The sequence below is a fragment of the Dermochelys coriacea genome, chromosome 18 (genome assembly GCF_009764565.3).
Source record: "Dermochelys coriacea isolate rDerCor1 chromosome 18, rDerCor1.pri.v4, whole genome shotgun sequence".
In the NCBI taxonomy this organism is placed as follows: Eukaryota; Metazoa; Chordata; order Testudines; family Dermochelyidae; genus Dermochelys; species Dermochelys coriacea.
The window spans coordinates 10,539,178-10,560,675 of record NC_050085.1 but is presented as its reverse complement, the minus strand read 5'-3'; the positions used below and the strand labels follow the sequence as shown (position 1 = coordinate 10,560,675).

At 43.8% G+C, this 21,498-nt stretch overlaps 1 protein-coding gene across 1 annotated transcript in view; it reads right to left on the bottom strand.

The window, feature by feature from the left end:
- Positions 1 to 13,079, bottom strand: part of DHRS3 (dehydrogenase/reductase 3) — a 41,323-nt gene extending 28,244 nt beyond the window's left edge. Inside the window, exon 1 of the mRNA XM_038377136.2 lies at positions 11,916 to 13,079. Coding sequence (XP_038233064.1) covers positions 11,916 to 12,110 — 195 coding nt within the window. The 5' untranslated portion in view covers positions 12,111 to 13,079. The remainder of the gene's footprint in view (positions 1 to 11,915) is intronic.
- Positions 13,080 to 21,498: the final 8,419 nt, after the last annotated feature.

Sequence of the window (21,498 nt, the reverse complement as noted above, 5' to 3'; positions counted from 1 at the left end):
GAAGAAAATATAAAAGTGATTGTGGAAGAAGCAGATGAATGGGTGCTCAGAGGCAGCACCACTGCAAGTCTAGCAGGGGGTGACATGATCAGAAACAAGACCAAAGACGTCTTGGAACAGAATTGCCAAGGGCCATGAAGGCGAGCACTTGGCTTTATTCAGAATTTCAAAAGGCTCTTTCCTCAATCCTCCCTTCCACAATTACATTAGTGTTTCCAAGTCACCCCATCCCCCCTTCCTTCCCTGCAGCACTACAAAGGCCATTTGGGTACAGCACGAAACAGTCCTTGTATCTTCTGCTCGCCAGCATCCACATAGAAAAGAACAAAAACAACCACCAAAAAGGATATTGAACTCTTTATCCCTTCTGGACTTTTCAATTGCAATCCTTTGACCGGACACCCTGAATGCATTTCTCTCCTAAAGCAAATTGCTGTGCCAGACTAATTAGGCATTAGCTCAACAGCATGTTCAACTCATTTTATAGTGCAGTAAAAGCCATGTATATATTTTAGTGCTTCAGGGGGAAAGAGTTCCGCCAATCTGAGTCAACTTTTCCCTAGCCTGTGCCAGACTCGAGATGTGAGTGCAATGTACACAGACTGAGGCAAGTTTCCAAGTCTTTATAGAGGATGGCACCACACAGGTGAAACAGGGACGGATGAAACCAGTAAAAAAAAAAAAAAAAAGAAGAAGAAGAAGGGATCAACACTGAAATCAAACCCAGCTCCTCTCTTGTTTGAAAAAAAGCATGGCTGTGTAGCGCCTCTTCCTCGCTGCGACCCTGATGAGACACCTCATCTTTGCTGAAACCTACCTAAGATCTCAAATAGCAGCGTGAAGCTTCCCAAATTGTACAGGAACATCCAGTTTTACAGCGCTGATCTGCAGCTCATTGAAATTTCTGAAACTCATGATTTCTCCTCACTACAGCGCGGCTGTAACGGGCTAACCTTTGACATCTTTATGACACCATGATATGATATGGTTGCAAGACACCGCCATGTTGCGATGTGATTTTCTCCACCATGACACTGCTATTTATCGCCTTACATCAACATGTGGGATTGCAAATGCCAGGTCTGTCCTGAAAGACAAACTGAAAAAGGCAGCAGCCATAACGCTGCTTCGCAGATACCCCAAGGTCAGCTATCTGACATTTCTGGCTGTATTTGCCAGCTAGAGACGGTGTCTTTTCGCATTTTATTCAAGCTGCTGGCCATGGCCTCAGTCCAGGTCAGAAGAATAAATGCCATCCATTTCTGGGACTTGGATCAAGGGTTCTGGCCCATATTTAATCAACAGGAAAGTTAGCTGCCAGCAGGAAGCAGTTAAATAACATTGCTGTGATTACATAATCCTTACAGAGAGGACGCCTTTCCAGAGTCTGTATGAAGGGGTAGATTCACTTGAGAAGCTGTAGGTCAACAAAGCCAGCAAGGAAGGTTAATTGTTTGATGAAATCATTGAGAGGGGATCTAGGGGGCAAATAATCACTCAAACCTCTCATGTACAACACACGAGGAAATTCTTGATTGGCTATTACAGTGTGCTCAGTATCTCTTGTAAGGTGCTGTCAAACCCCTCCGACAAGAGCTCATGGAAAAATCCTGAACATTTTTGATGATTTTTTCATTTTTGTTGCTGTCAAAAATCATATTTTTCATGAAAATGCTCGTAGAAAATTCAAAATGCAGAACGTTTCTCCCAGCCCTCTCTCCTCAGCTCATGCAGCTTGCAGATAGGTTGCACGGTCATCATGGGAACAGGTACGCAAAATGCAGGCACAATGGACAGAAGGGGATGGAAAGAGAGAGACAAAAAATAAATGTAATTGTCTATTTATTAAATGCCTTGTTGGCCGACGATAATTAAGTTTATTCATCACTTTAGAATGGTACGAAAGAAATGGAAAACAACGTGTCTGGACAACTCCTAGAAATCCGTCTCTAGAACCAATGCTGGCTACTCATCTCCTTTAACCCATAGGAATACAGATTATTGCCAGGTCTTCAGTGTTCTCCAATCACCATTTCAAATCCAGTTTGGTTGCCACATCTGCTATGAACGAGACTTCATTTATTGCCACTGAAACATGCCTGAACAACAGCTGGTGGAAGCAAAGTCCTGTCCTTAGCCATAGAATAAGTACAGCCTAAGCAGTCTTCCCCACTACAACCCTGAGAACGTGCATTAACTGTGACAATCGACCCAGACAAGGGACATCAGACACCATGCCCCAATCACACCTCATTCTCTCAGGTTAGGCTCTCAGCAAGAGTTCCAAATTGATGGGGAATTTTGTACGATGAGGACAAACGTCCACTAAGAATTGGACTGAGACCTACCAACTCATCTCACATAGGCCACCGAGTAACAGATTTCTGGTCACTATTAACCTAGACCTAACAGCTACTCACAAGTTAAAGGCTTTAATCTCCTATGACATTTCAGGGCATAATCCACACTGGTGAGGGGTTGTACAACCTGGGGGGTGTCTCACAATGTCTTTGCTGCTGTAGCGCTCAATGTGGTCGCCTCACAAACAGCCAAACAGCATGCAGGTCACATCCTGAGTGTCTGTGTATAGCCACAGCCCTGGTCCAGCAAGTCTGACCCCAGCAGCTGTTAGCAAACACCAGTTACACTCTGGTTTCCAGCAACATTGGTTACGACTCACAGGGTGACCCCAACACATCCCCAGTCCTGGATTTCCCCCCAAAAAACATATGTTCTGTACTGTCCAGCCCTCTCCTGGACAGCCCACATACATTATGGCCCTAAGGGGATCTATATACAACAGATTGCTATCATAAATGGAGTTTCCCACACAATTCAGTTTAAAGACAACATTGGATTATTTTTATTAAAGAATAAAACAAGTTTATTGAACTACAAAGATATTTTGAGTACAAGTATAAGGCATTAAAGTCAGAAATAGTTACAAGAGAAATAAAGATAAAACACTTTCTAAACTTAAACTAGACTTGGTTCAAGGTGAAATTCTTACCACATTTTCCCAGATACAGGGCTGACCAAATTTCAGGTCAGGCTCTGTTCCCAAATTCCATAGTCTGTTTCTTTTGTCTTCTTAGGTGGAAAAGAGAGATGGATTGGGAGAGAGATCAATTGGGGCATTTTTGCCCCTCTTTTTTATAGTTCAGTCACCCTTTGAAATTGCATTTTCCTGAGGGTTACCCCTAGATAAAGTTCATTCCCACTGCAAGGATGAAGACAGAGAGTCTGAGGGTGAAAGAGGTTCCTGCTGTTGTCTGCTAAGATGCAGATCTGTTTGTTTCTGCTCCCCTTCCTTACTAAAGAATAGCCACTTGACAGGCGATTGCCCATCAGGCTTTGATGACACCTGGAAGGAGGCATCAGCTTGTTCTTTGTCTTTGAGAATCAGGTTTACCCACTCCCTAGACTTGCCTGGCAAACACACTTCAGTCGTGATTTCAGTTTATGTTCATAACTTTAAATATGATGTTGCTACATGCCTTTCATCATGATATTATTGACCGGTGAGTTATTAGTTTTTAAATGATACCTTGCAAGGCATATTTTGTACAAAAGATTATTACAATAGTTTGTAGGGTGTGAATACAGGGGTGCAATTCTGTCACACACAACCCCTTAGAAAAACCCTGAAACCATCCAGTTCCAGTGCTGTAGGATCTAAAGATAAGTCTACTCTGCAACTGGAGGTGTGACTGCAGCATGTGCTGACATACTGGAGCTACCTTTAACTTTAACTTTAACAAGGGATAGCTCAGTGGTTTGAGCATTGGCCTGCTAAACCCAGGGTTGTCTGTTCAATCCTTGAGGGGGCCATTTAGGGATCTGGGGCAAAAATTGGGGTTTGGTCCTGGTTTGAGCAGCGGGTTGGACTAGATGACCTCCTGAGGTCCCTTCCAACCCTGATATTCTATGATTCTGTAAGTGATAACAGCAGCGAAGCCCTGGGGCAGCACTGCCTTCAGCACAGGCTAGCCACCCAACTAAATCTCTGGTGGGCTTGTACAGCCCCCGCTGAATCCCCAACTTCACTGTTATTGGTATTCGTACTAGCTAAATTAAAGCTAGGGTGGGTATATCATGCCTCCATTACAGTGTATGCAAGCTCTAACCGTTCACAAAACAGGAGTTTCATGAGCTACAAAGTGATATTTATCCAACAGAGACAAATGTCCTCAATGTACCCAGATATCTACACCATGTTAAATAACTTCCTTCTGTGCAAAAAGTCCCCTCAAACAAGCACAACTGCATTTTTGCGACAAGTCAAATCGTAGCTTCAGTATGTCTGGCTTCAGTATTCTTAGGTAACTAAACCACTTATGGAAACCTCAGATGATGACCTATGGGTAAATAGTCTCTGAGCAGCTGTCATTTTGACGTCTCTACACAGTACCAAGAAGCTTCAGTACATACATACATATTCATACATTTTGATCCAAAATCCAAACTCTATAACATGTTAGTTTTATACTGAGAGTTCAAAACATTGTACATAAAGCCAACTGAATGCTTATTTGCACAATATTTTTTGCCTACCACAGCTGACCCTGGAAAAAGTAGATTGGGAGTGTGTCAGTTTCTTTTGTAAACCATGTTCTGAAAGGATTTATGATTTCATTGTGTCGGATCACATGACCTAAAACAAATACAATGGTGAATTATGGTGCAAGTAAGATCAACTCCTCTGTTCTGAAGGTCCTTGGATAGGAAACCATCTCTTATCCTTATACTGGAATTCATCTGCTCTTGAGGAGGTTAAGTCTGGCACTTTCATTGTTTTGAAGTCAATGTAGACTATAAGTCACGTACATTTATAATCTAACTACATGTCAGAGTCTGGTTTGTTATTTGTATTGTGATTGTATTCAATGGCCCCAATGATGACCAGGATCAAATTGCCCTGGCTTTACAAACACACAGGTAGACATGAATCCTATCCTGAAGAGCTTAAAATCTAATTTGAAACAAAAGGCCATAAAATGAATTTACTTTGGGTATGTTAGGTCAGCCCTGCCAATACAGGATCATACCCATTCAGAATGAAAGTCAAAATCTACCATACCACAAATTTCACTCCTTTGTCATCTTGTGGATACTAGAAATGTCTTCCTCTGAAGAATGTTTCTGCCCTAGAGGTGTGTCTTGTTTGGACTTATGTGGCAGATTTAAATTCCTATAAATTAGGAATCCGATGGCAGGTGCTTTACACAGAAGAGAGTTTTCAAACACAAAATAGCAGGGCATTCAGAGTCTTCAGCAGTGCATTCCAAAATGGATTATTGAGTTTCTTTCTAAAAAGGGCACATCAGAGCAGTGGATAAGTCTTTCTTTGAATTTCAGACTTGGTAGTATGTCAGCACTTCAAGGCCTCAGTTTCATTTGTAAGTCCGTCAGTTGCCATAATGCAGTTGATCTTTTAATATATAACACTGGGCAAAAACACCTCAAAAATGTATGCAACTATCTACACACATATATACAAAAGGGAAAACAACATCTAAACATGATTAATAAAGGTCAGAGTCAAACATTCACGGGACCATAGATACAATCCACATCATTACTGTGGAGGGATCATGAGAAGTATTCAAGGTCTGCAACTTGGGGAGAAACCTGAGTCCTTCCTCCATCCTTATTTTCACTGACTTCCCTGGAACCTTGTTTGAATAAGGACTGAGTAAGATCTTAGCTGAAACAGAGTAAGGAGCTCAGGATTTGCAGCATTGATGTAGATGGAAGTTGCATGTACTCATCCCCAAACAGGATTTGACCCAATGGGAGTTTGTCTCCATTAGGAAGGACTTTAGGATTTGACCCTGGACATTTTGCTTGAATAAAGCCACATGGGATTTTGTTCTTTGGTTTTAGGCTGGGGGGAGGGGAAAAAACCCAACAAGCCTTTAGGTGGAGGAAATATGAGCCAACCCAAAAGCCATGTTCAGTTTTCAAAGCAAAACTTCTCAAGTAATACTTGCAGGGAATTTTGTTCACCATCCCAAAATAATTACTGTTATTATCAGGGCGGCATTTTACAGCTGCCCACCATGTCGTCATCGTGGTTAATAGTATTTTGCAGACTTTGTGACATAACTGTCTAGATTCAAGTGCTGACAGAGTGAGGTCATGGCCATAAAACAACACATTCAGCCTGACAGGGGAATTCTCTCTTTGTCGTTTTTATTGGCAATAGGAGATTCTTGCCATCAAGCACTGGCTCCTTTCTGTCCAGTCTGCCTGCCTTATTTTCATACCACAAGCGTGTAATTCCCTTTAATCATCTTGTCTCTGCTAGTGCAGGGAAGTGGGCATCCAGAAAGTGTAACAGGCCAAGAGGAAGACATTCCAATGCACACTCAAGGCCTTAACTTACAAAAGTGGAGAGTTCCCATAACACCCATTAAAGGGTTCAAAAAAGAAGTTATGGTTATGGAGGATAGGTCCATCAATGGCTAATAGCCAGGGTGGGCAAGGATGGTGTCCTTAGCCTTTGTTTGCCAGAAGCTGGGAATGGGCAACAGGGGATGGATCACTTGACGATTGCCTGTTCTGTTCATTCCCTCTCTGGCACCTGGCATTGGCCACTGTCGGAAGACAGGATACTGGGCTAGATGGACCTTTGGTCTGACCCAGTGTGGCCGTTCTTAAGTTAATGGGATTTGAGGGTGTTCAACATCTTTGGGGAGTTGTGCAGCACCTTGCGGCATCAGGCTTGCATTAACACAAGCTCAAGGCCACCCTGAGTTACTATCTGATAGTTTGGGGAGCTCTCTAGCACAAAGAACAACACTGACAGCTTAAAAGCCACCACCAGTTCAATCTACATCAGCTACTGTTGCCAACTGAGCACACATAGTACAGATAAGAACAGACCTGCAAAGATTTTCAGAGAAACTACGAATACTACTAAAAACAGATTCACTCAGAAAAAAACTGATGGGACAAACAAAAAAAGGCAACAGGAGAACATTGCTATAATTAAGGTCACCTGTAGGAATGCTTTGGGGAAATGCCCCTGGATCATTTCTGAGCCCAAATTTCATGCATGTCAATGCAGTGCCCAATGAAAATCAATTTTGTCCAGCTTCCAGTAGAAGATAGCCCAAGATACACTGAAAAATTCAGATTGACATGTTTGGAACCTAAAATTCAGTCCAGAGGTTGGAGCAAAGGGGTGATCTCTATGCAGTATTTAAACAGGCTTTTTTGTTAGCTTTATTACATTCTGGCAATGAAAAACATTACAGGATGTGTCCGGTCAGAACAACTCTTTGTTTAGTCATGGCTCAGTCTAAATAAACAAAACTTTCAATAAAGTAAATAAAACTTAGTAGCGGAAAAGTGAGACATCAAGAAAATTGCCTTAAAAGGGTGATTTGACAACAGAACAGATGGCTTGATGTGGTAACCAAGACTCCATCACTGGGGATTATATTAAAAAAAAAAAGGGGGGGGGGAGGGTTGACAGATTTTTGACCACATTAATATAGTAGAAAATCCTGCAGGATGCAGTGAGTTAGACTAGACGATCCAAGCGGTACCCTCCAAATGTAACCATCAATGAATGAATCATACTCAGTCATTCAGCCCCTTATACATTCACTGATTTCACACAATCAATTGTCTTGGTCAGGACTCCCGATGCCCAGGGTCCAGAATTTCCAATGTTAAGTCAATAACACTTCTCTTACAAACAGAGTTATGAAAAGGAGTGCTGGTCCATTGCAACTGTATTTTCATAGTACGGCCATATAAAGACACACCATCACAGACCCAACACTGAAATCACTTATAAAGAGTTTTTTTGTTTTTAAATAATGCAGATCTATGCTGTTCCTTTTGGCTAAAGGTCCATGATGACAAGCTGCATGTCCCACTAAACAACCTATGTGTGAGATTATGGCACAAGACCACAAGCCACATTGTGAGCTAATGCTCAAATTAACATAAACCTGGAGTAAAAAGTTGTAACAGTTACAGACAACTTCATGCCAAGCCTTTGGGATTTTCTAATCACTCAATCAACCAATAATCAGCCAAAAGTAAAGAAAAAAAGGTCCTCCTCTCCCTTTTCAGTACTTGAATGGTAGTAATATAATGTGATTGAGCTGACCTTTGCAATCAGCAGTTCTGAAACTGGACACATCACTGGGGGGATAGGGTTTATTTTGAATCAGAGCATTTGAATCCTTCCGGAGAAAATTCACAAGAGTATGTTCAAATGCAGCTTGCTGTTCACCTGAGATAAGACATGAACACATCCAGTTTCTTCTGCAAATAACTCTCTTTATATACACTAGATTTGTACACTTCTGCCAGAAGTGCTACTAAACATCTTTGAATTCTACATCCCTTTACACCTGTCCAGCTACTTATTGAAATGTAGGTTTTGAAAACCTTTTCTCCAGAGAAGTTGAAAGGTCTCAGGACACAAGTAATGGGATATAGAGCCTTTCATCTCTATGGTATATCGCTGGCACGAAGTCATCCTGGGTCTAGTAATAACCCAAATCTCTTACTTTCGACGGTTGCTGTTGGTCTCAGTCCCAAACCCTAGCTAACAAGTATTCCCGACACATAACTAAAACCAATGTTGCAACTGGCACTTAACTGGTCCCCCCACTGGCAATTTCAACAATAAGGCCAATGAATGAATGAAGATGGAAAACAAAGTACCCCTAGAAGAGGAAATGCTCTCTCATTGAGGTGGTACATCCAGATCAGATTTGAAGTACATTGGCAGGGCAGTGTGGGGAAAGGAACTTGCACACTACCACTGTCCATGATGCTTCTGTCCTGTCAATAGAGGACTTCAGTCTCCAGGGCTGTCAATCCAGCTCTTTTCGCAAGCTCAGCATTCACTGACACACAGACACATACACACACCCCCTCCTTATTTGCTGACATCTTTGCCATCTTAACTGAAAATACATCATATTTTAGAGTTAAAGAATCTTCAAAATCTCAGATATTTTAAAACGGATTCTCAGTGAGACACAGCACTTGTGATAGTCTCTTGCTGTCTCACAGAATCTGCTTAGCCATATCTTGCATATGCTTAAAAAAAAACCCAAAACACCAACAGGCCATGATAAGAGGGATAGGATCTCAGGTGAAAGCCAACCCCCATTTAATTATCAGGAGTGACTTCATACACTAGCAATAACAACTAACCCCTCTGTAGGAAGATTCTAATCTCAGATACATGGTTGTATATCGCCGCCTACCTCCAAAACTCCACCACTATGCCTGTGTGCGCAGGTGCAATGATGGACCTTTCAAGGCGTACTGTGCATCCACAATTAGAACCTGAATTTTAATCTCAGTTTCCTCTCCCCATCACCCAGCAATGTTTGTGACCTCGGAATTTCATACCAGGGATGAGAGCCTGAGTTTGTAAAGCTTGCTATCAGCCAAGCAGGATCAACAGTGGAAAACCAACAGATAGTTCCAGAGTAGACACAATTATCTGAAGTAATTAACTCTAATGGGAGAGGAACCGCAGGACAATAGACTATTTAACTCCTGTGTGTCTCTTGGCAACATGCTAGAATATGGAATTTAAATTTTTTAAAAAACTTTTTTGCAATTCTTTCAGGTTGTTTACAACTGAAACACAAAATTAAGGAGACTGCTACATTAGAGATGGGTTGCATCCTTTACAAAGACACTGCATCACACAGAGGAAGTCAGCTTTTGAAGTAAAAGGGAGACCAGTTAAATCTCAGGGCAAGACAGTGGAAGTTATGAAAACTTTCCCTAAACAAATACTGAGGAGGAATACCGTTGGGTTTTATGAGTCAAGTTCCACTCCAAGAATTCCTGCTTTATATACAGACCACCATCTGTTACACAAACGGGCCAAATCGTGCTCAGTGCAACTCCATTGGACTTAATGAGATAGAAATGGTGACATTTGCCCAAGGTTCTCAGTGAAGACAGTTCCTGAGACAGACGATAGCCAGAAAAGAAGACAGAAGATATGGAGAGCAAAGCCAGAACATACTCTGTCCATGTAGCACCACATAAATGATAACATGGGCATATTTTCACAGAAAGTACTAAACTCTCCAATACTTTATCACCTTCTAGTTAGCTTTATCCCTCTCTTTGAAACATTTTATGATTCTCTATAGGACATAATATACAAATGAACTGTATTGTGAAACAGATGACAATTATTTTGTTTTCAGCTCTACACCCCTGGTGAAAACAGCTCACTCTCCCTCCACACCATGTCAATTATTTTATTGGGGCTTATTACCATTGTTCTAACAGGGCTGCAGCTAAATAGCTAATAAAACTAGTTACAGACTTGGTGATACTTTCATAGCACAGCCCCAGTCTGACAAAATAAATAAGTCAGAAATCATGGTATTTTAATAGATGATGAAAGTACACTGTCAGCAGATTGTTTAGGTCCAAAGTTCAATGACTTGTGTGTTCAGCCTCCAAGGAATTGTAAATCTCAATGCAGGGTTTAAACTCAAACACATACAAAACCCAAAGCTGTATGCCAGGCATACCTCAAGCCACACACACCTCTCAAAGCTAGATGCAGGTAAATCTCAATGCCACACACAAACTCTAATCTGTAGACAGGTGAATCTTGGCAAACGTTCACATACACCCTGCAAGTTGCATATACGATTTACTTTGAATAGGTATTTACTCCAGCTCCATGCACTACGCGATTGCTTCCTAGGAGCTGACAGTGGGGGATTCCCGCCAGCCCCTTCACAGCAGCTAAAGTGTAAACCTATCTAAGCCATATTTCAGAGTAGCAACTGTGTTAGTCTGTATCTGCAAAAAGAAAAGGAGGACTTGTGGCACCTTAGAGACTAACACGTTTATTTGAGCATAAGCTTTCATGACCTACAACATGCATCCGATGAAGTGAGCTGTAGCTCACGAAAGCTTATGCTCAAATAAATGTGTTAGTCTCTAAGGTGCCACAAGTCCTCCTGTTCTTTTTATCTAAGCCATGTTGTGGTGTTTGCTTTCCCGAGTCCCACATTTGGGCTCACCAGGGCCAAAACGGAGGTTCCTATGTGATTGCTCTGGGTAACTCAGTGGCTTACCCCCAGCTCTTTTCAAGGGGAGAAAGGCAATCAGCCTCACATCCCAACATAGGTGCTGGAACTACGGGGGCTGCCGCACCCCCTGGCTTGAAGTGGTTTCCATCCTATGCAGGGTTTACAGTTTGGTTCAATGGCTCTCAGCCCCCCTACATCGTAGGTTAGATTCTTACCCTCTTCCTCCCCCCTCCTTAACTTCCCCCAGCTCCAATGATTCTGGGGAACAAACAGCACAACGGGGGGGGGGGCGGGACTGACTTTCAGTGGAAAGCCACCAGGGTGAACTGAACCTGGCCGCTTAGGGCTGCACCAAAAGCCCAGCTCTACCCTCTTTCCAGGCGCTTAGGAATCGGACCCGGATCCCGTCTGAGCGGCTGTAAGGGGAGGGGATCAGCCCCATTGATTCCCTGCCTCTCAGGCAGCGGGCCCCCCCGGGCCCAGCTCTGCACCGGGCCCCACGCCCACCCCTTCCCCGGGCGCTCGGAGCCCCAGCGGAGGCGACACCCGTGTAAACAGACAACGCGGCTCCGGCTCCGGCTCCCGCCCCGCGCAAAACCCGCGCCCGGGTCCAGACAGAGCCCTCGGCAGCCGAGGCAGATCCCGGGCGGGCGCTGAGGACCCACAAGGCAGCAGGCTGGGATGACGGGGGGGTGGCAAAGCAGCCGCCCTCCCCCCGCTGACCAGCCCCACACACCCCCCACCTCCCCGGGGGGAGGGGGGCCTTTGAGGGTCTGTTTGAGGGTCAGCCACCCCGCAGGGAGACCTGATCGCAGCAGGTGGCGGCCGGGGGAGGGGGCTGCCCCCCCCCAGCTCAATCCTCACCTTTCTGGCTCCTCGTTTAGCAAACTCCCTGGCCAGGTGGCGACCGATGCCTCTGCCCCCTCCGGTGATCAGCACGCTCTCCCCGGACAAGTCCCGGAGCCTGGCCGGCAGCAGGATGCACACGGCGGCTTTTACCACCAAATAGACCATCTGCACCGGGAAAAGCAGCAACGCGCCCAGCCATTTCCAAACCATCCTCTTGATGCGGGCAGGGCAGGGCAGGGCGACCCCCGAACCCCCCCCCAAAAAAAACTGTTCCAGCCCCTTCACAAAACCAGAGAGTCTGAAGGGCAACACGCCCTCTTTCTTCCCCCCCCCCCAATAGGGGGAACAGGCTTCAACCCCCTTCCAAAAACCCTGGGGAGAGAAAACCTTGGAAGGGAAAGATCCTTCTTTCCCCCCCACCAGAAAAAAAAAAGTGTGTGTGTGTGGGGGGGGGGTTGGAGTAAAATTGTGCAGAAGACAGTTGCTTCCCCTCTCTCGCTGCTCAGCTCCCTTTGGGATTGTCACATGCAGGTAAAATGTTTTTCTACTGGAGGAGGACAGAGAGTTTGTTTAAGTTAAAAAGAGCGAGAGAGGGAGAAGGGGGGTGGAAGAAAAAAAAATAAAACCCACCAGCCCCTACAGTTTAAAAGTGCAAAATTAAAATCCAGTTTCCAAATTGCAGGGTTTTATTTAAAAAAGTAATAATAATAATGAAGCAACCCAAGTCTCCAAATTTCAGCTTGCAGTGCCTTCCAGGCAGCCCATTGCTATTCTTAGACTCAGGAAATTGCTTAAGGCTTGCCAGGACTTTCTTTTTAAGAAACGGTCTAGTCAGTGTAAGGTGGCTGTCGGTTTCTTAAAATATCTATATAAGTATCTATAGGCAGTCTCTTCTGAGCTTGTTGCAAAAGGCAGAGCTGATTAACTGCCTCTCTCCTGTTTCTTTCACGTGGAGGATCTGTGATCACAGACAGGGAATTAGGCTGAGCACTGTTTCAGCTCTGGGTCTTATTCATTTCTCCCCATTGCTCTCTCTGCCTATCACAGCTGCAGCGCCGGGGAGGGTTTATACCCCATTGAGCCTGATTGACAGTTAAAGTGTTGGGGAGATTTTACTACTGTTTCTGAGTGGCTGGCTTTGCTCTCCCCTCCCCCCCCCCCCCCCGAGCTATCTCTGAGCCACTGCACATAAACTCTCACACACACTGAAACAGACACTCTCTGGGTTGCAAGTCTGCAAGCCAAGACTTGCTGCATGCCACGTCGGGCTCGCCGCTGTAATTGAAGAGCATTGTAACAGAGAGAGCCAGCTAACCACCTCCTCCACGTTAATAAATTTCGGATAACATGCAGTGATCTTACTCGAGTCCAACAAAAGCAAGAGAAATTGGGGTTAAGGGTCAATCCAGGGGGCTCATCTGTCCCTAAGAGTTTCAGCTTAATGTGGGCTAGAAGAGTAGAGGATCCCGTAGCAAAGCTAGGAAGTTGGTCATGGGATAGACTCTTTCACACTTTGGTTTCTGGTCTGAATCCAGGCAGCACATGCTGGTTAAGGACTGAAATCTGTTACCATTTGGTGGTTGCTGCATGGCCTGTGTGGAATTAATTTGGAAGATTTAATCCAGTTCCTAGGTTTCAGAGTAGCAGCCGTGTTAGTCTGTATTCGCAAAAAGAAAAGGAGTACTTGTGGCACCTTAGAGACTAACAAGTGCCTAAGTGTCTAAGGTGCCACAAGTACTCCTTTTCTTTTTGCGAATCCAGTTCCTAGTGGACCATGTTCACATCACAGGAGTCAATGAGAACTGGGAGAAGCCAAGCATTGAAAGAGCCAGGGAGATTGCTTCCCTCAAAGGGAATCACTTTTGGCCACTTCATTTAGGTGCTTAAAGGGGAGTGGAGTTCCTCTGAAACTTTGCCCATTCATTTTCCCTTCACTTGTCCTAGGCTTTAGCCCAGGTACAGGGCAAGATTACAACACATTTAGGTCACATCAATAAGATAAAGCCATGTTGTAACTGGGTGAAGGGGCAAATGTGTTGTAATCAGGTCTCTTGACTTGGTTGTTTTGCATTGGTCAAGCAAGTGTTTGGTTGTTTTATATTCAGTTCCATGGTGTAAATGCTCTTGAGGAGGGTCTCTTTGCACATTCGCTAAATATACACAGCAAATAATTGTGGTTACAGTTAGGAATGCTCATCTCATTCATAACGAGCAGTCCAGGGGCACTTTAAAGACTAACAGATTTATTTGGGCATAAGTTTTTGTGGGTAAAAAAACCCTTAGTGGGGTTTTTTATGCCCGAATAAATCTGTTAGTCTTTAAGGTGCCACCGGACTCCTCGTTTTTGTGGATAATACAGACTAACATGGCTACCCCCTGATACTTGCCATCTCATTCATGCGGAGCTAAAAACAAGGTATGCCATTCCCCACCCTGCTATTTTTATCAATGGTGTCTTTGATTCAATGACTTTGGAAAAAGCTGCTTTTTAAAATGACATTTTTATGATTGCATATTTTTTGTAAACCAGTGATGAAAAAGGTAAAAGTAAAGGCTTTACCAAACTAAGTCCACAAAAAAGAAAAGGAGTACTTGTGGCACCTTAGAGACTAACAAATTTGTTAGTCTCTAAGGTGCCACAAGTACTCCTTTTCTTTTTTGCGAATACAGACTAACAGGGCTGCTACTCTGAAATAAGTCCACAAACTAATTCATATGAAGTTCATCTGTCTTTATCTGTTATACTGGGAAGCCATCTAGTGGTCAAAAAGAAAATGGAAATGACTGATCTGGGGCAGTGACTTTTTGAACTGTTAGGGGACACGTTCAGATTTACATTTATTAAGGGAACAAACACTGTCAATTTGAATTACTTTTGAAGTGGGCTGGTTTGAAAAAAATCTGTACTTAAGTACTTAGGTTAGATTTTTCAAAAGCACTGAAAGGATTTGAATCATAGAAAATCAGGGTTGGAAGGGAGCTCAGGAGGACATCTAGTCCAACCCCCTGCTCAAAGCAGGACCAATCCCCAATTTTTGCCCCAGATTCCTAAATGGCCCCCTCAAGGATTGAACTCACAACCATCACTGAGCTATCCTTCCCCTTCTCAAACTCACTGAAAAATCATTGGGGTTTATTTAGCCTCCTGAGTTATCATGGGCAGGTCTACACAGTATATTGGAGTGAGCTCCCCAGCCAGGGTCGATGCCCTATAGGGAGGAGATGGGCTTCAAAGCCCAAGCTCCAGCTCCAGCTCCAACTTCAAAGTAGGCGCTATACATCTATTTTTAGAGCACTAGCCCTAGCCTTGCTAGGCCCCGGCCTGTCAATCTGGATTGGGAAGCTTGCTCCAGTTGGCTGTGTAGACATACACTTTTGTGCTTTTGACAATGTTACCTTCACATAAAAGTGGACTTATGCCAATGGAACTTGGTGCTCACCACCTCTGAAAATAAGACCACCAGTATTTAAGTGCTTACATGTGGATTTAATATCTAATTTGAGGCTCCCACATATGAAAATGTGACTTGCTCAAGGTCATAAAGTCTTGGCTATCAGGAACAGAATGCAGCAGTCCTGAATCTCAGCCCCCATCTTGGTCCATTAGACCACAAGTGCCCTCAGAAAGAATGTAGAATTTAAAGAGAAACCTTCACAATCCTAATCCTTAAATGTCAGATTACCTCACATGAAGTAGGCCATCATATGACACAATACGCTCAGGGGAGGTTATTTGGGAGAGATGAAAATCTAAACTTTCTAACTGAGGGAAAATACAGTCTAGATTTTAAAAATGAGATGGTAGCCCTAACCTAAAAGCATATGAAACAAGTCGCAGTTCAGAGAGCTTCTTTTGCCACTTGGCAGCATTTAGGACCTCTGTGTTATTACAGAGATATTTTTAGAAAGTGAGTGGTTGGAGGCCACCTGGTATTGCAATTTTCGTCTCCGTCCGACAATTCTGGAGGGGAAAAAGAAATTACACAGAGGGTCTAGTGTCTGGTTTGAACAAGGAGGACTCAGTCTCTGGATTGGTAACAAATGTAGCCACCTCCTGGTGCGGAAATCAGGGGCGGTGCTAAAAACGAAGGAAAAATAAATGACAGTTTATTCAAGGGAGGAGGAGTTTTTATGTAATTTATTATATTTATATATAAATCTCTCTGTATATTGATATAGATACAAAAGTGTGTGTTTAAAAAAGCAAAAAAAAAAAAGATGAAAACATCGGCTGACATTATTCATGCATTTGAATCAAAGGGCTAAATTCAGCTGTGATTTACAGTACATGCCCTGCCTTTGATGTCAATGGAACTACTCTAGTCAGTGGATATTTATCTCACATATGTGTCTACAGTTTGAGTATGCTAGGGAATTCTGGAAGAATAGTCAAGTATTATTTTATGATTTGCTTTTTTACTCTGTTAAAATTAAGACCAAAATTTAGATTTGGAGTAAAATAAACCAACCAACCAACCAACCAAAACCCCCCCAAAGCCAGCAAACAGGTTTAGATATTTAAACAGAAGTGTTTTCATAATTTCTTTTTCAATGTCAGTGAAAATTTGGATTATGTTTTGTATGGGTTTAAGCTTCCCCTGCAGCATTTGCAACACAAACACAACTGCTTTGTACAAGTGCAGAACATGAGGCAGGAAGATTGATAATAAAAATTAAGTAACTAGTCTGTTTTCCCCAGAATGAATGCAGTGCAAAAGTAAAACAAGAAAGAAATGAGGCAAGGCATATTAGATGGTAAAATTCTTTCCACTTTAAAAATCTAGGGTGTTATAGAAAATTTTAAATATATTCTTATCCTGGCAGCATCTTTTAAAATACCATTCTACACCAAAAGATGATGAAAAGTGGTATTCTGGAATTTCATGTTATTGTCTTTCAGTGACTGCACATCACATTTGCTTATTTTACGAGAGATTCTTGAGCCCTTTGCAAAAATCAAACTGGGTTCAAACAGTCAAGCTGAGCTGTTTCTTTCTGGAAAATCATCAACTGCAATAAACATTATGCACGCTAAATTATCCCCCCCTCAGTTATACCAGTTCATCCAAATTGCTTTCAGCAAGTTTATACAGGTGTAAATGATTGAAATATAGTACACAGTTCTGTGGTTGATACTTAGGGCTTGTCTTTACAGCTGAGTTAACATGAGTTAGGGGCAAAACACTAGTTATAACTGGAGTCCTGTCCACACACAAAAACCCTTAAGTGTGGTGATGCCTTCAACTCACTGTCAGGGGCATAGGCTACTACTCAAGTTAGTGCAGCTCATCAGCTGCTAATATAACTCTACAGCATTATTTTGCAGCGTGACTGCTCTCACTCAAGTTAGTCTGACTCGAGAGGACTTCATGGGAGTGTAACTGCAGTGAAAACAGTCACAGAATCCAGCTCCTTCTCAGTTGTGCAGGCTTTTAGAAATAAAAAGCGGTTAAAACTTGTTCATCCCTAGAGTCGATGTGCCTCTGAATACGAGCCACTTGAGTAACAAGGTGCCATTTTTCATAGTAGAACTGCACTCAGGAAGTATGTTCAAAATGCGCAGCAAAGTCCTGATCCTGTAGCAACATATATGTGGGTGGAACCATGCACATGTGTATAGCCCTTTTGTTTTCAGTGGGCCCCACAACAGGCCATAGTGGTCTGCCCTTGCACACACAGTAGCAAAATGTCACAAACTTTCTTAAAGAAAAGGAGGGGAAAACGGAGAAGCATGATCAGAACAGGGTGAGCTTTTCTGCCTTTTCAGTTTGCTTCTTTTGAGAGCTTTGCTTTAGAAGCATTATTTTAAAACATCTGTACATTATCAAATAATATGTGATCAGCAGATCTGAAAAAACCCTTTGGACACAGACCAGAGCTGTTACAAATTGGAAAATTCTTATGACAAGTAGCACTAGCTTTTTACATCATACAGGGTGCCCTGCTATGGGCAATCCAGGTCACTGATTAAAATTAAACCTCTTTGGGAAAAAAAAAAAAAGTTCTTGCCAAGTTGAGGTGTTTTCCATGAAGTACTGCTGTCACAACAGGATAAATCAAGAACTGATTAAAATGACCTTTTTGTGTTTCTTGATTTCGTTTCCCCTTGAGTTCACATTTTCCCTTTGAAACATGTCTCAGTGGCACTATGATCTCACAGTGTCCTTCTGTATAACTATCAAGGGCCTGATTCCATTTTCACATAACTCACTGGCAAAACGCCTGTTGACTTCAATTAGGAGCAAGACTGGGCCTTTAATTCTCTAGCTCTAGCAGAAGCTCGGAGAGGCCTGGGCAGTCCAAAACGTATATTTCTCAGAGAAAGTCCGGGATTGGGAGTTTGCTGGTGTAACGCATGAGTGGCTGGCCATAGCAGTCAAACTGTGTGTCTGGGAGTAATTTACATGCTGGAGGCTGTGTGTGAGAAGACCAGGAGTGGTTGCTCTCACAGCAAATCAGTGCAAAAAGCACCCCAGGTTGGAGAACTGAGGGGACACAGCTGTTCATCAGTCCAGATTATACCTTGGGTCATTTCACAGATGCATTTTGTGTACTATTAACTACATGGGGATGATAGGTTTTGCACAGTAAGGGCTGGATCCAAAGCGTATTGAAGTCAGTGGAAAGATTCCCATTGCCTTTACTGAGCTTTGGATCAGACCTCTAAAGTTCTTTCATCTGTATGTGTGATTCGAATGATTGACAATCACCCTGTCATGTAGTAGAAAAAGCATGTTGAATGCATGTAAATGGAAGCCACGTTTTGAAAAATGGATTCTGTAAGCAAACTACCATCTGGTGTACAGGTTGCAGCCATTTGGAGAAAATCATCATCTTTTATTTCATCCTAAATGATGAGAATAGAATTCTCACGCACAGGTCTTCTTGGAGAGTTCCATTTGCTGTGATAAACCTGACAAATCTGTGTCTGTTTACAGACAGCAAAAGCAAGAACAAGGTTCAATGTGCAAAGACCCTTAATCCATGCAATTAGCAAACCTCTCATGTCTAGGACTGATCAGTAAGACCCTATAAGAGATCAACAACATGAAGCAAACCTGTGTCAGTATGTGTCACAGTGCTACCCCTCTTTTCTGTTGGCTTGCTCCATGATAGTGAGCGGGCAGGCAAAGCAGAAGGACAGTGAGAGACACATTCAAGCACACAGGAACCAAACAGAGATGGCAGCCACATTCTGGTGAAACTCTGAATTATATTGATTTTAATGGACTTACTCCTGATTTGCACCTGTAAAACCCAGATTGGAATCTAATCCTGTATTTGATTGAATGTCTAATTCCTGTCACCATCCCTTTAAGAAACACCAGGCAGTATTACGGCAGGAAGAGGAAGCCAATACTTTCTTCTTTTGGAAAGGCCCTCAAAATTTCAGAAAGCAATAGTTTGCTTTGTCCTGTGACCCTGAAAATAAATCCTATTAAACACTGTAACATGGATTTGACAAATGGAACATACATAGGCTAATTCCTTTAATGATCATTTGGCACCAGAAGTTTGCAGACTAATATAAGAAAAAAAAAAAGCAAGACAAAAATCCCTTTCCTAAACCCTTTCTAACAATGTGCTTCTTTCAGAGGGTTCATAACATGCAACTGTTCTTGGTTTGCTTGTGTTTTGGGGCTAGCAGTGAACTAATTTTCCCTCCTCTCTACACACCTCCCAATCCAAGATCTTATAAAGCCGTAGTTTTAAAACTTTTTTCTGGGGACCCAGTTGAAGAAAATTGTTGATGCCCACGACCTAATGGAGCTGGGGATGAGGGGTTTCAGGTGTGGGAGGGGCTCAGGGCTGGGGCAGACGGTGGGGGTGAGGGTTGCGGGGTGGGGCCAGGAATGAGGGGTTCAGGGCATGGGAGGGGGCTCTGGGCTGGGGCAGGGGGTTGGGGTGCAAGAGGGGGTCATGGCTCTGGGATGGGAGTGCAGGCTCTGGGGTGGGGCTGGGGATGAGGGATTTGGGGTGCAGGAGGGGCTCCGGGTTTGGGGGGGGGGGGCTCTGGGCTGGGGCAGGGCATTGGGGTGCGGGATTGGGGCACAGACTTACCTCCAGTGGCTCCCGGTCAGTGGCGCAGCCGGGGTGCAGAGGCAGGCTTCCCGCCTGTCCTGGCACCCCGGACCATGCTGTGCCTGAAGTAGCCAGCAGCAGGTCTGTCTCCTAGGCGGAGACATGCAAGCAGCTCTCACCCGCAGGCACCGCCCCCCTCCCAGCTCCCATTGGCCCTAAACCGGCCAATGGGAATGCGGAGCCAATGCTCAGGGTGGGGGCAGCGCGCGGAGCCCTGTGGCCCTCCTGCCTAGAAGCCGGACCTGCTGCTGGCCGCTTCCAGGGCGCAGCGCGGTGTTGAAACAGGTAGACACTAGCCTGCCTTAGCTGGGCAGCACCGCCCATGGGACTTTTAACATCCCGTGGGTAGTCCTGACCAGAGCGACCCAGTGCCTGACATGCCACAACCCCACTACTGGGTCGCGACCCGAACTTTGAAAAACGTTGTACTAGGGCGCTGATCAAAGCACCCAGCAGACTGAATAGTCTCATGCTCCATTTAGAACTGTCTTCCAAATAGCTCCTCCTCTACTCCTCAGAACTGGGGCTCTCAGTGATCAGTTAGTTTTGTGGGTCCCATAAACTGGCTCTGGGTATAGGTAAACTGGTTCGGCTATAAACCCTAATCTCAAACTTGAGGACAAGATGTCTTTTCAAGCTTAAAAGAAATCCGAATAAGTCTCTGATCCCCAGGAGGCTTCCCTGACTAGTTGATATCTATCTTTTGTGTCCCAGCAGGTCTCTGGTACACTGGCTGAAGCCTTCAGATCTAGAAAGCTCCAGGTCTTTCTCAAGGGAAGGTCTCAGGGAGGCCTGGTAGCTTTCAAAAAATTAAAACAGAGCAGTGGATCTGATCCCAGAAGAGAGAACCACCAAATTTGAACCCCCTGATCACGGGAATATTATCAGTGGAAGGCCTGCCCATTACGGTCAACCAACAAGAATAGCTTGGAGATAAGGATCCAATTAGTAGACAGAGGAAAAAATCCTTGGGAAACAGGAGTTATGGGGGAGAGTTGGTAGTAACCCAGAATTTGTTTTTCAGAAAATTCCAACAATTTGAACACAGTTATGTTGCAAACTGGAATGAAAACTAGAAATATTGAAATTTCCCAAGGAGAGGAAGTTCTGAAAAAAAAGGAAAAGGAAAAAAAGAAAAGGAAATTCTGGAAAAAAACAAAACAAAACAACAACCTCTGATTTTGGAAAAACTGAATTTGTTTGGTTTTATTTGTTTTGTTTTTAAATAGATATCCCAATTGCCCCAACTCCTGGGGACTCTTCCTGCTGTCCAGCTTCCCGGGACAGCCTGGGGAGCTCCCTCCATGGAGTGGGGAGTCTAAAATCCCTAGCTTCTAAGGCTTCCAGGCTCTTGGTTCCATGGCAGGAAGTCTGGAAGCCCTGGGGACCTCAGCCCCAGGAAGTCCACACGGCTGGGCTGCCCCGGAGCTATGGACTCTGGAGTCCCCACCTCAGGGCGTGTCTGGGTAACATTTTGGTTTTGATGAATCAGCATTTCCAGCAAAAAAAAAATGAT